The sequence below is a fragment of the Nicotiana tabacum genome, chromosome 9, assembly GCF_000715075.1.
Source record: "Nicotiana tabacum cultivar K326 chromosome 9, ASM71507v2, whole genome shotgun sequence".
Classification (NCBI taxonomy): domain Eukaryota; kingdom Viridiplantae; phylum Streptophyta; class Magnoliopsida; order Solanales; family Solanaceae; genus Nicotiana; species Nicotiana tabacum.
The window spans coordinates 12,724,007-12,734,773 of record NC_134088.1 but is presented as its reverse complement, the minus strand read 5'-3'; the positions used below and the strand labels follow the sequence as shown (position 1 = coordinate 12,734,773).

The 10,767-nt window shown below is 37.8% G+C and overlaps 1 protein-coding gene across 4 annotated transcripts; it reads left to right on the top strand.

Annotated features, from left to right (window-relative positions):
• The first annotated feature begins 2,421 nt into the window (after nt 1-2,421).
• On the top strand, nt 2,422-9,954 carry LOC107823230 (RAF-like serine/threonine-protein kinase PRAF). Of its 4 annotated transcripts, none has more exons than XM_016649846.2 (10): nt 2,422-2,862; nt 3,188-6,289; nt 6,373-6,545; nt 6,657-6,728; nt 6,875-7,027; nt 7,185-7,348; nt 7,792-7,939; nt 9,052-9,174; nt 9,273-9,360; nt 9,500-9,954. In XM_016649846.2, exons 2-10 carry the CDS (start codon nt 3,322-3,324, stop codon nt 9,715-9,717), a joined length of 4,107 nt encoding a protein of 1,368 aa, XP_016505332.2. In that variant the 5' UTR covers nt 2,422-2,862; nt 3,188-3,321; the 3' UTR covers nt 9,718-9,954. The 4 variants fall into 4 exon arrangements, with proteins under 4 accessions (XP_016505332.2, XP_075077558.1, XP_075077556.1 ...); XM_075221455.1 differs by having other exon boundaries at nt 2,606-2,862; nt 3,188-6,247; XM_075221456.1 differs by having other exon boundaries at nt 2,619-2,862; nt 3,378-6,247.
• Nucleotides 9,955-10,767: the final 813 nt, after the last annotated feature.

Genomic DNA, 10,767 nt, shown 5'->3' with positions numbered 1-10,767 from the left:
CTAACAAACTGATATGATATTCGAATTTGAATTGGAATGCAATTTGAGTAGTTTACATTGAGGTTAAGCCAAGTATGATGTCGAAAAATAAACTACTTGACAATTTTAAGACAATATGTGCAATATTTTATAATAATAATAATCAACTAATTTAACATTTAATGATTCAAAGAATAATTTTTTTGTATATATAGGGTATTAAAAATTCAAATTTTAGGGCTAGAGATATCGATAAACTTAAAGTGGAGTCATACTGAAATAAATCCGGCCAAAGAATCATTTAAATTTTTAGATAGCCGATTAAAGTGAATTTTAAATTAAGGATAATATCTTCACTTGCATCATTATAAATATAATCATTTTTATAATATATATAAAGTTTTAGAAATTAAAATTTCAAAATAGAAATATTTTTTGAAAGATAAAATCATACCAAATAAGAGTTCAAGTCGTAGTATAAGAGTCACGTCATAATCAAAGAATCGTTTATATCGTATCAACCTTTGTGCTTTGCCATAAATATAAGTTATTATTTCACTTTGTGGCTATTTTTAGGTTCCAATGATACCTATGAGAATAATGCAAAAATAAAATTTTATCACTATGAGAATTGAAAAATGTTAGTCTTTTTTTATATAACGTTTCTTAATTAATATCTGACGATTATCTATAACTATTTAGAAGGTTTAATGTTAAGGTTATTTACATATAATTCAAATAACTCAGATATTTAACATGGTTAATATCAAATATCTAAATGGAGTTAAAAAAATCTCAAGCTAAAGAATTTTTTTTATATTTTTAGATAGCCAGCTAAAATGAGTTTTGAATTAAGAATAATATTTTGAATTACATTATTATAAAAATAATTATTATTGAAAAATAATGTTTTAGAAACCGAAATTTTAAGAAAGAAATATTTTTTAAGAGATATCAACACACTAAATAAGAATTCAAGTAGTGGTAAAAGAGTTAAGTCTTACCCAAAGAGTCATTCATTGTCTCAACATTTGAGTATTTTGCCATAAATATGAGTTATTATTTTGCTTCCTGACTATTTTTAGGATCCAATGACACCGGCAAAAATGGTATCAAAAAAGAAAAATAGAAAAAATGGTTAATTTTTTTCATGTAGTTAATATCCAATGATTATCTATATTTACTAAGAAAGTGTAAATTTTAAGATTATTTACATACAATCCAAATAACTTAAATATTTGACATAATTAGTGATCGCGTGTCCGCGCGGGTACTAATACTACTATTATATTACGCTAGTTCGAATTAGTCGAGTCCTGGTATAAGATGTTAAATGAGAAAATGCATAAAGTACCCATTAAACTTGTCCGGAAAAATTATTTACACACCTAAACTTTACGGGCGACCTTTTACCCCATTATTCTAAACTTAAGTGAATTTAATATCTCATTCAAAATACTGAACCAATCTTGTGGTGGGATGTGTTAACACACGCCATACATGTATCAAATGCTACACTATATATATATATATAGTTCTTCTTTCCTTTTCTATATTTTTTTCATTTCATCTTCTTCACCTTTCTTCCTCATTATTTTTGCCGCTGCCACTGTGGAAGCCATTCACAGCCATAACCTCCCTTAAATAACTCTATCTTTATTCTTCTTTTTTCATTGTAGATAATTTATTTGTGGCTTTGACATTACACGAAATTAAGGAGAAAAAGCATCAAAAAGCTTGGGATAGAGAGAAATTTTGGGTTGGCCGGAAAGTTTGGTATCGTTGGTACCTATTTTTTGATGAGTTGGGTTTGTGCTCCTAATTTCCTTCGTATGGGTTTCCTTAGTAGAATTTTGTCATTTTATTCCTCCTAATTTTGTATTGGAAGAGTGAATAAAACCTGATATATAGAGCCACTCGTTAAGGACCTATAAATTTTCTCTGGCCGAAGAATTTTCCGGTGACACCTTGTTTTCTTTTAAACACTATTTCTGGTTCTAAAGAGGTATTTTTCAACAAATAAATGAAAAATCGGATGGAGAAAATCTCAATTGAAGAAGGATGTAGATAAGAATAAGGTTACCGGAAATGGATATTTTAGCCAAGGTAGCGCCCAATTCACTGCTTCTGTTAAATGAAGAAAGAGAAAAAAAAATGAAAAAGAAAAGAAAAATGAATAAGAAAAGAGAAAAAAGTAGTATTAAGTTAATTAGTTATAATATCCAATAGGAAAGTGACACCTGAACCATTAAATTAGTTTTAAGTTATTTTTTTTGCCTTCACGCGCATAACTACACGTTTTATGCCATGTTACCACTCAAGAGGGTATTAAATTCACTTAAGTTTAGAATAGGAATAAAAGGTCGCCCGTAAAATTTATGTGTATAAATGATTTATCCGGACAAGTTTAATAGGCACTTTATGCATTTTTTCACGTTAAATAAGAAACAACACCAAAAGAAAAATTGAGCTCCATCACCGCATTTGACTGAAATTAGCGAATTGCACACTTCTGCATGAACTCTTCCACGTGCCCTTTCCCCCCTTCACTTTCTCTTTCTCTCACTACACTCACTACATTTGATTTCCATTAGTATTTTAATACAATTTAAAAATTATATTCAGCAACTTTTTTTTTCAAGAAATCAATAACCAGGCACCCTTCCTCTTTCATCTCTACAATTTGATAGTGACCCACGCAGCTTTTTTCCTCCATTTTTTTGCTTCACCTTCTCCCATACAGCACACATTTTTCTGCAAAATCTCTCAGAAAAAAGAGCAACAAAAAAAAAACCCCGTTAAAAAAAAACTGTATCTTTTTATGGCATATCAGCTGCAAAAAATATAGAGATTAGCAAGAAAGTGCTGTTCTTGTTTTTTGAGGTATTTTCCAGTTCTTGAATCTTGGTTACTGAATACAAATATTTGCTAAAAAACCCTTTTGATTTGCCTATATTTGTGTTAAGCCCCATTAGGGTTTATTTGAGGTTCAAAGCAGCTGTTAGTAGTATTGGCCTATTGGGTTTTCTGTGTTTGTATAGTAGCTCAATGTAGAAAAGGATAAACCCTAGAATTAAAACAGCAATTGTAGGTTTTTGGGTTGAATCAAGATTTGGTTTTTGAGAAGAAAACAAATATTGAATTTGATTTGCCTATATTTGTGTAAACCCGTTAGGGTTAATTGGGTCTTTTTTGGTTTGTATTGTAGCTCAATGTAGAGAAGGATAAAGCCTACAACCAGAACAGCAATTTTAGGTTTTTGGGTTGAAGCAAGATTTGGGTTTTTGGTAAAAAGATTGAATTTTTATTTGTAAAGATAGAAATATATGTAAGTAGTGGGTTATGGCTTTTGATCAGAATTCAATTCCTAAAGATTTGCGCCCGTTGAACATTGTTAGGACAGTGCCAGAAGACTCTGGCATTGCTTCTGTGACCACATCTGGTAGACCCGTTGAGGGGTTTTATGGTAACCCAACCCGGGATGTTGGAGGTAGTCCTGGAACTATACCTGGGGTTTATTACCCTACCACTGTAGCGGATGCTGGGTTTGTAGGATTAGGGTTTACCAATGCCGGCCCAGGAGCGACCGGTTGGGTCCCACAGGTTGTGCCTTCTCAACCTCCTGGTGTTGTTAGTGTTGGCGTTATGAATTCGGGAAGTGGGTCATCGAAGAATCTGCATTTTGGGGCACGTGTTAGTAGTAATGCGTCTGATCGTGCTAGTGATGATGGTGGTGATGATTCGGTGTCGGGGAGGAAAGTTAAGTTTTTGTGTAGTTTTGGGGGGAGGATAATGCCGAGGCCGAGTGATGGCGCATTGAGATATGTGGGTGGACAGACTAGGATTATTAGTGTTAGGAGGGAGGTGAGTTTTGCTGAACTGGTTCACAAAATAGTAGATACTTATGGGCAGGATGTGGTGATTAAGTACCAGTTGCCTGATGAGGATCTTGACGCGCTAGTGTCTGTTTCTTGTCCGGAAGATCTTGAAAATATGATGGATGAGTACGAAAAGTTGGTTGAAAGAGCGTCAGATGGGTCTGCTAAATTGAGGGTGTTCCTGTTTTCGGCTTCAGAGCTAGAATCGTCCGGTGTGGTGCAATTAAGAGATCTGCAAGATAGTGGACAGAGGTATGTCGAGGCAGTGAATGGGATTGGTGATGGGTTTAGTGGTATTGGTATTACTAGGAAAGGGAGTACCGCTAGTGCTGGTTCCACCCAGAATTCAGAATTTAGTGGCTCTGAAGCTGTTGATAGCTTAGCCAATGGTCAAGGGGAGCTTAGAGGCATACCTGCTGTTGACGCACTATCACCTAGTGGGACTTCTGCTACCTCTCAAGAACCTGCTTATCGATTGGTGTATACAGATGCAAATCCTGCAACTCATGCCGATGCTCCTGTCACTCCAATGACCATTCCATTAGTCGTTCCCGGGCCAGTGCCAAGCTTATCTGCTCAGCCGGAGAATGCGTTAGAGAAATCTGTGCCTGTCGCTGCTGCACAGCAGCGACAGATGGGTTATGATATGCAGCAAACAGGAGTGACTTATCCAGGAACTACACCATATGTCCCGACTTATGTGGATCCTCAAAGGGAGAACCTAAACCGTGCAGATTATGTTCAAATACCTTCCCAGATGGGATTCCCGAGGCAGCTTTTGGGAACTGTTGGGCCAGTAATCAATCAGCAGCATATAATTGCTGGTGCTCCGACTCAGCAGTTTGTCCCTGCTCTTCACATGACAATGACTCCTTCCGCTCATGTCAGTATGAATCCTAATATGGTTCCTTCACTGATTCAGCCCCAACATGTTAGGTTTGAAAATTATCCTGCAGAAGGCACATTGGGGCCGAGAGTTGTGCATTTCCCTGTTGACCAAGGATATAGTGCTTATCAGCATCAGGTCCCTCCTGCAGCTTACGGATGGCACCAGATTCCGCAGTCTCAGCAGGCACCACTTTCTGAAGGCCAGGTGCCTCCACCACTGGTTACTGGTTCTGAGGCGTTATCTCGGTTTGATGACTGTCTAATGTGTCAAAAATCGCTGCCTCATGCACACTCAGATACAGTAGCAGTGGAACAAAGGGAGAGTCCTGCAAGCATAACATCTGATTTTAATTCAGTGTATCATAGCCTTAGATTGGATGAAAGGGGTCGGCCTATTCACCGAGCTGTTACAACCGGAACGTTAGGTGAGGGGGCTGTTGAACAACAAGGAGCTTCTGTTGGGCAAAGAATTGGGGGTCAAGGTGAGGTAGTTGGAGTCTCACAAAATGTTGATAAACAGTATGAATATGATAGGAACCTCCAAAAGCCTGAGTTTGTGCCAGAGCACCCAAAGGTGTCAGTTCCCCAAGGTATGATAGGGTTAACGGGTACGATGCAATCACCTTATGGAGTTTTTGTTGGTGCTGTTCCTCAACCGTACCATGTTAATGCCACTGAGCAGCTTATGGTTTCACCACAGTATCAGATTAAACAAGAAGTTGCTGTGAACAAACCAGTCATGCCTCTCCCAAAAGTTGGAGTTGTGCCTGGTCAAATAGTGGATAACTTATGTGGCGAATCTCCCAAAAACTATGGTGGAAACACTCCTGCCATGCCTCTAAAAGAAGATGATGTAGAGTCCTTAACGGCTTACAACCACTTGAGACAAATTGAAGGAAGAATGGAAAATCTCCTGATAAACCCCGCTGAAGTGTTAGCACCTAATGAGCAGAGTAAGCCAACTGTTGATAACTTTAGAAGGGAAGACATGTTGAATAACAGAGTTCAACAGTTTGGTGGGAGGGAAGGATATCCAGGTTTGGTTACAAGTTACGTGAATCCAAATGAAATACCAGCTTCTTCAAATGACGCTCCTTTCATGCATAACATTCGCGCCGCAGAAGGATATGAAGTCTCTTCCCATGTAACTGCCAATGCAACAGAAAGAACTCTAGCTATTGGTGAATGGAAAGATGGGCCCCAGCATTTCCAGCAAATGTTGAGTCCTACAACTACAGAAATGGCTGTACTCGATGGTACCCCACCATTTGTACAGGAAAGCTCAAATTCTTTATATAGCAACCAGGATCCTTGGAGTTTGCAACATGATGCCCATTTCCCTCCTCCTAAACCTAGTAAACTTCAGCTAAAAAAGGAAGCTGCTGGCACCAAGGATTACTCTGGCGAGAATCGTTTTGGCAATAACATTGAGTTGCCAACTGTTACTAAGGGGGGATTACAAACACAAATTCGGTTGGAAGATGGAGCTTGCCTGCCTTCAGGTAATACAGATTTCAGTTCAGATCAATCACGGTCCAAGAAAGGTGAGAAGCCTCAATTTCTGGATTTCTAGGTCGTCTTATGTTTTTGCAGTCCTAACTTTTTCTTTTCCTCTTTGCTGTCGAAGGCTCAGCAGAGGAAATGATCAAGCGAGAACTTCAGGCTGTTGCCGAGGGTGTCGCCGCTTCTGTTCTTCAGTCATCAACTCCATCTAATGCTGACCTTTCCATATCTTCTACTCAACTGAATGCTGAATTTGAAAGCGCTGATGCCGGAAAGGACACCAAAGATAAATTTGAGGTCTTAAATTCTCTCACACAATTACACGTGCTGCTATGCAAGTTGTTCATAATCGGTGTCTTGTATCTTATCTTTGCCTGTATTGCTAATCCACTAGCAATCTCTATTCAGGAAACTAAGACTCAATTTCCAGAGAGAGCAAATTTTGGATTTCCTGTTTCAGATGGCATTGGACGCTTGCAGGTTCGACATCTCTTGTCCAATGCAATTTCCATAATTTGTTAGCCTTAACTGAAAAAATGAAATGATCTTTTACTGTCTCTACCACTTTGCAGTGTTTTTAATTTTCACCCCACTTTTGTTCTTAATAAGTGCATTCATGTGAATAGATTATAAAGAATAGTGACCTCGAGGAGATGCGAGAATTGGGTTCTGGTACATTTGGCACTGTTTATCATGGAAAGTGGAGGGGTACTGATGTTGCAATTAAAAGGATTAATGATAGGTGTTTTGCTGGGAAAGCTTCAGAACAAGAGCGCATGGTTGGTATCTTTTCTCTTTCCTTCTGTTTACCGCTACTTGTCTATTTCTTTGTCTTTTTTCTTTCTCCTTGCACCTGATAATTTAACCAATTTATTGAAGATCTTTGCATCATTTGTTGATGTACATTTTTTTTTGCTGTGCTTATCTTTTTATTAGAGGGATGATTTCTGGAATGAGGCCATCAAACTCGCAGATTTGCACCATCCGAACGTTGTTGCATTCTATGGTGTTGTGCTAGATGGTCCAGGTGGCTCAGTGGCAACTGTTACAGAATATATGGTTAACGGGTCCTTGAGAAATGCTTTACAGAAGAATGAGAGGTAATCTTTCATTTGTAATCCGCTTGACTTCCATGGATTAAACGGAGTATTTGTTTATTGGCGATTCTTACTTCCACTGAATTTTGGGTTAAAAGTTGATAGGTTTGACCTCTACTATGGTTTCAGGGATTAAAAACATGGTGGTATAAATTCCTGTCTTTGCATTTTTAGGCTATTGTCGGTTAAAGGCCAACTGATTTTAAGCAAGGTTTTTCCAGCAAACCATGTGGTAATAGAGTGGTTTTCTTGTACTTAGTTTGTGGATGAGTAGGTCACTTTCATGATATTCTCCTGATCTTTGCGAGATCAGAAAGCCGTCTGTTTTGATTTTGATCATCTTCAGCTTGAGCACTTGGAGTCCTCTTCTACATTAAATTTTTATACTATTAGTGGTGTTAACATAAAAAAATGGGATGAGTAAACGCATGGCATACTGTTTTCAGGAATCTGGATAAGCGGAAACGCCTCGTTATCGCGATGGATGTTGCATTTGGAATGGAGTATTTGCATGGGAAGAATATAGTGCACTTTGACTTGAAAAGTGACAATCTGTTGGTTAATCTCCGTGATCCCCACCGTCCAATATGCAAGGTTAGTCATAGCCAAGAGACAGGTTTTATTTGTCAGTTGATGAAAAAACTGTGCAGAAATGTTAAAGATTTAGTAGCCAATTATCTCAACAAGGGGAAGGGGTGCTAATCCTTGTCTAGCAAATTCTATTACATGTTGACATCACATAGAGACTAATTCAACTTTTATGCACAGTTAGATCCACAGGGTAGAAGATAGCTGATGGTTAATTGTTAGACATATTTCGGTAAAACATCATCTGATAATATCTGCAGTTGGTTATATTTTTTATGGTAGGCAGAATTGTTTGGTAAAAATTAGAGGATCCTTTTTTTTTTTTTTTTTTTTTTGAATCCTGGTGTACCCATGAGTTTAAGTTTTTTACATGTACCCATGAGTTTCAGCTTTGCATTTGAATCTCTTGGAAAGCCTTGGTGCTTTTCTAACTTGTCAAAAATAAGAAGAAAAAAAGGAAAAGAAACGCCTTGGTTGGTGCTTACTACACTTTTCGCCCTTGATAACATTGATCCATGGCTTGCGTCACTTGCATGTATCACCACTACCATCTATGGCATTGGTTGTATAATCATCATGTTATCTTATCATCATGGGCATCATTGTTGTCATCCTTAGTTTTATCGTGATTGTTTTGTCATCCTTTTGCCTTACTAGTGCTGATAAATAGAGAAGGGGAGACTTGGCGTAACGGATAAAGTTGTTGCCATGTAATCAGGAGGTCACGGGTCGAGCCATGGAAACATCCTCTTGCAGAAATGCAGGGTAAGGCTGCGTACAATAGACCATGTGGTCCGGCCCTTCCCCGGACCCCCCCGCATAGTGGGAACTTAGTGCACCAATGCTGATAAATGGACCATGCTTCATCTATAATTTCTTTAGCCTTGTTATCTTTTTTCCTTTCACTTTTCCTGTGATAAAGAATAGCAGTACCCACTGTATTCTTCAAAAAGGAAATTGCAGCAAGTAGTATACACTCTTAAATTTCAGAATTCTCTCTTATCTTGTGCTTAACCATTTAAACACAAAAGCAGTCCATTGCCAATCATAAAAGCTCCCTGTCATACTATCGTCTGTTTCACTTTGGTATGATTGGAAATCTATCCTTCTCGTTTTAGGTTGGTGATTTGGGGCTATCCAAAGTGAAGTGTCAAACACTAATATCAGGCGGTGTACGCGGAACTCTTCCCTGGATGGCACCAGAACTTCTAAATGGGAGCAGTAGTCTTGTCTCTGAGAAGGTATTGAGAAGTGCTTAATTTATTACTTTGAGAAGTATTAATTTCCAGAAGGCGTAGAAGAGAACGTTTAACTCATTCTTTGCCGCTTGTTTTTGTAGGTTGATGTATTTTCCTTTGGAATTGTGATGTGGGAACTTCTTACGGGAGAAGAACCATATGCCGAGTTGCACTATGGAGCTATCATTGGTAATGTTGCTGCAGTCACAATATCTTTCCTTCCCTCTTAACTTCCAGATACTCTTCTTCAACTTCAACTGCAAATATTGTGCAAACGGTTGCTAAGGCATCAAACCGGTGTAAGTATTGACGACTAAATCCAATGCAGGTGGTATCGTGAGTAATACATTGCGGCCGCCTGTGCCGGAATCCTGTGATGCGGATTGGAGGATACTCATGGAGAGGTGTTGGTCAGCTGAACCGTCGGAAAGGCCTAGCTTTACTGAGATTGCCAATGATCTGAGAGTGATGCAATCTAAGCTCCCTCCCAAAGGACAAAACCAACAATCACCTCCTTCAGCAAATACCAACCAAGCTAAAAGTTGATGTTCTACATTTGTCTGTTATAGATTTTTCCTACCATGATTGACATGTGGAAGCTGAAGTTGGTATATAGATTTAGCTTATAAATGTAACAAAAATTATAGTGGTATCTTACTTTTGTTTTCTGGTACTTAGATTTACATCCCATTCCATTTTATTATTGGATTAATTTAGCATTCTACTGCAATCTAACGTATATACTTGACCAAATTGACGTATAAGCGTAAGAAACTTAATTTCTTTTTTCGTTTCATTTCTTTTAATATAGTCTTACTCAGTTCGCTAGCAATAGTGTTGGTATGATATCTTTTATCCATAGATGGCTATTACTACTTAGAGTTGTGACTGCATTTTTGGATTCGATCTTATTTCTTCTTGCTATTATTCTTACTTGTTGCAATTATCTTTTCTTTTTCAGTTGTCCTCTAGTCGAGGGTTTATCGGAAACAACCTCTCTGCTCTTCTAGGGGGTAAGACTGCGTACATCTTACTCTCCCTAGTCTGCACTTGTGGGAAACTACTGGGTCTGTTGTTGTATTTCTTTTAATATAGGCATTCTGATGAACTAGGTTGGGATCAAGCAAGAGCGGATTCAAGGTTTAAATATTATGGGTTCAATTTTTAAAATTTTTATCATTAAACCCGTTATAGTTTTTAAGTTATGGGTTCATGTCTATTATTTATCATAATTTTAGTTAAGCTTTACATAGATTTATGACTCGTGCCGAAAATTATGGGTTCAGTTGAACCAACACTGACAATGGTTCATCGCCCCTGGGATCTGAGGCATAGTTGATTGATTGATATATAAACACTCTGATGCACATATTGTTTTGTGAATTGACATATGATTCCTCTTCTTTTTACTCTCTTGGTTCATTGTTTCTTTTCTTCTTTTTTTTTCTTTTCTTGAATTAGCTCTGTTGGGGGGAGGGGGGATGCAAAGATGCAGATAATCCGAGTCCAACACTGGACTTAAACATGCTAACTAAATATAGCGGAAAGGGTTGAATTTTTGTGTTGGCTATAAAACTACCGTCAGAGCTCTCTATA

Excerpts from the sequence above, each read along its gene's own strand:
- LOC107823230 (XM_016649846.2), top strand. The coding sequence starts at position 3,322 with ATGGCTTTTGATCAGAATTCAATTCCTAAAGATTTGCGCCCGTTGAAC. Across the intron at positions 6,546-6,656 it reads ACACCAAAGATAAATTTGAG|GAAACTAAGACTCAATTTCC; the intron begins GTCTTAAATTCT and ends ATCTCTATTCAG. Across the intron at positions 7,940-9,051 it reads CCCACCGTCCAATATGCAAG|GTTGGTGATTTGGGGCTATC; the intron begins GTTAGTCATAGC and ends TTCTCGTTTTAG.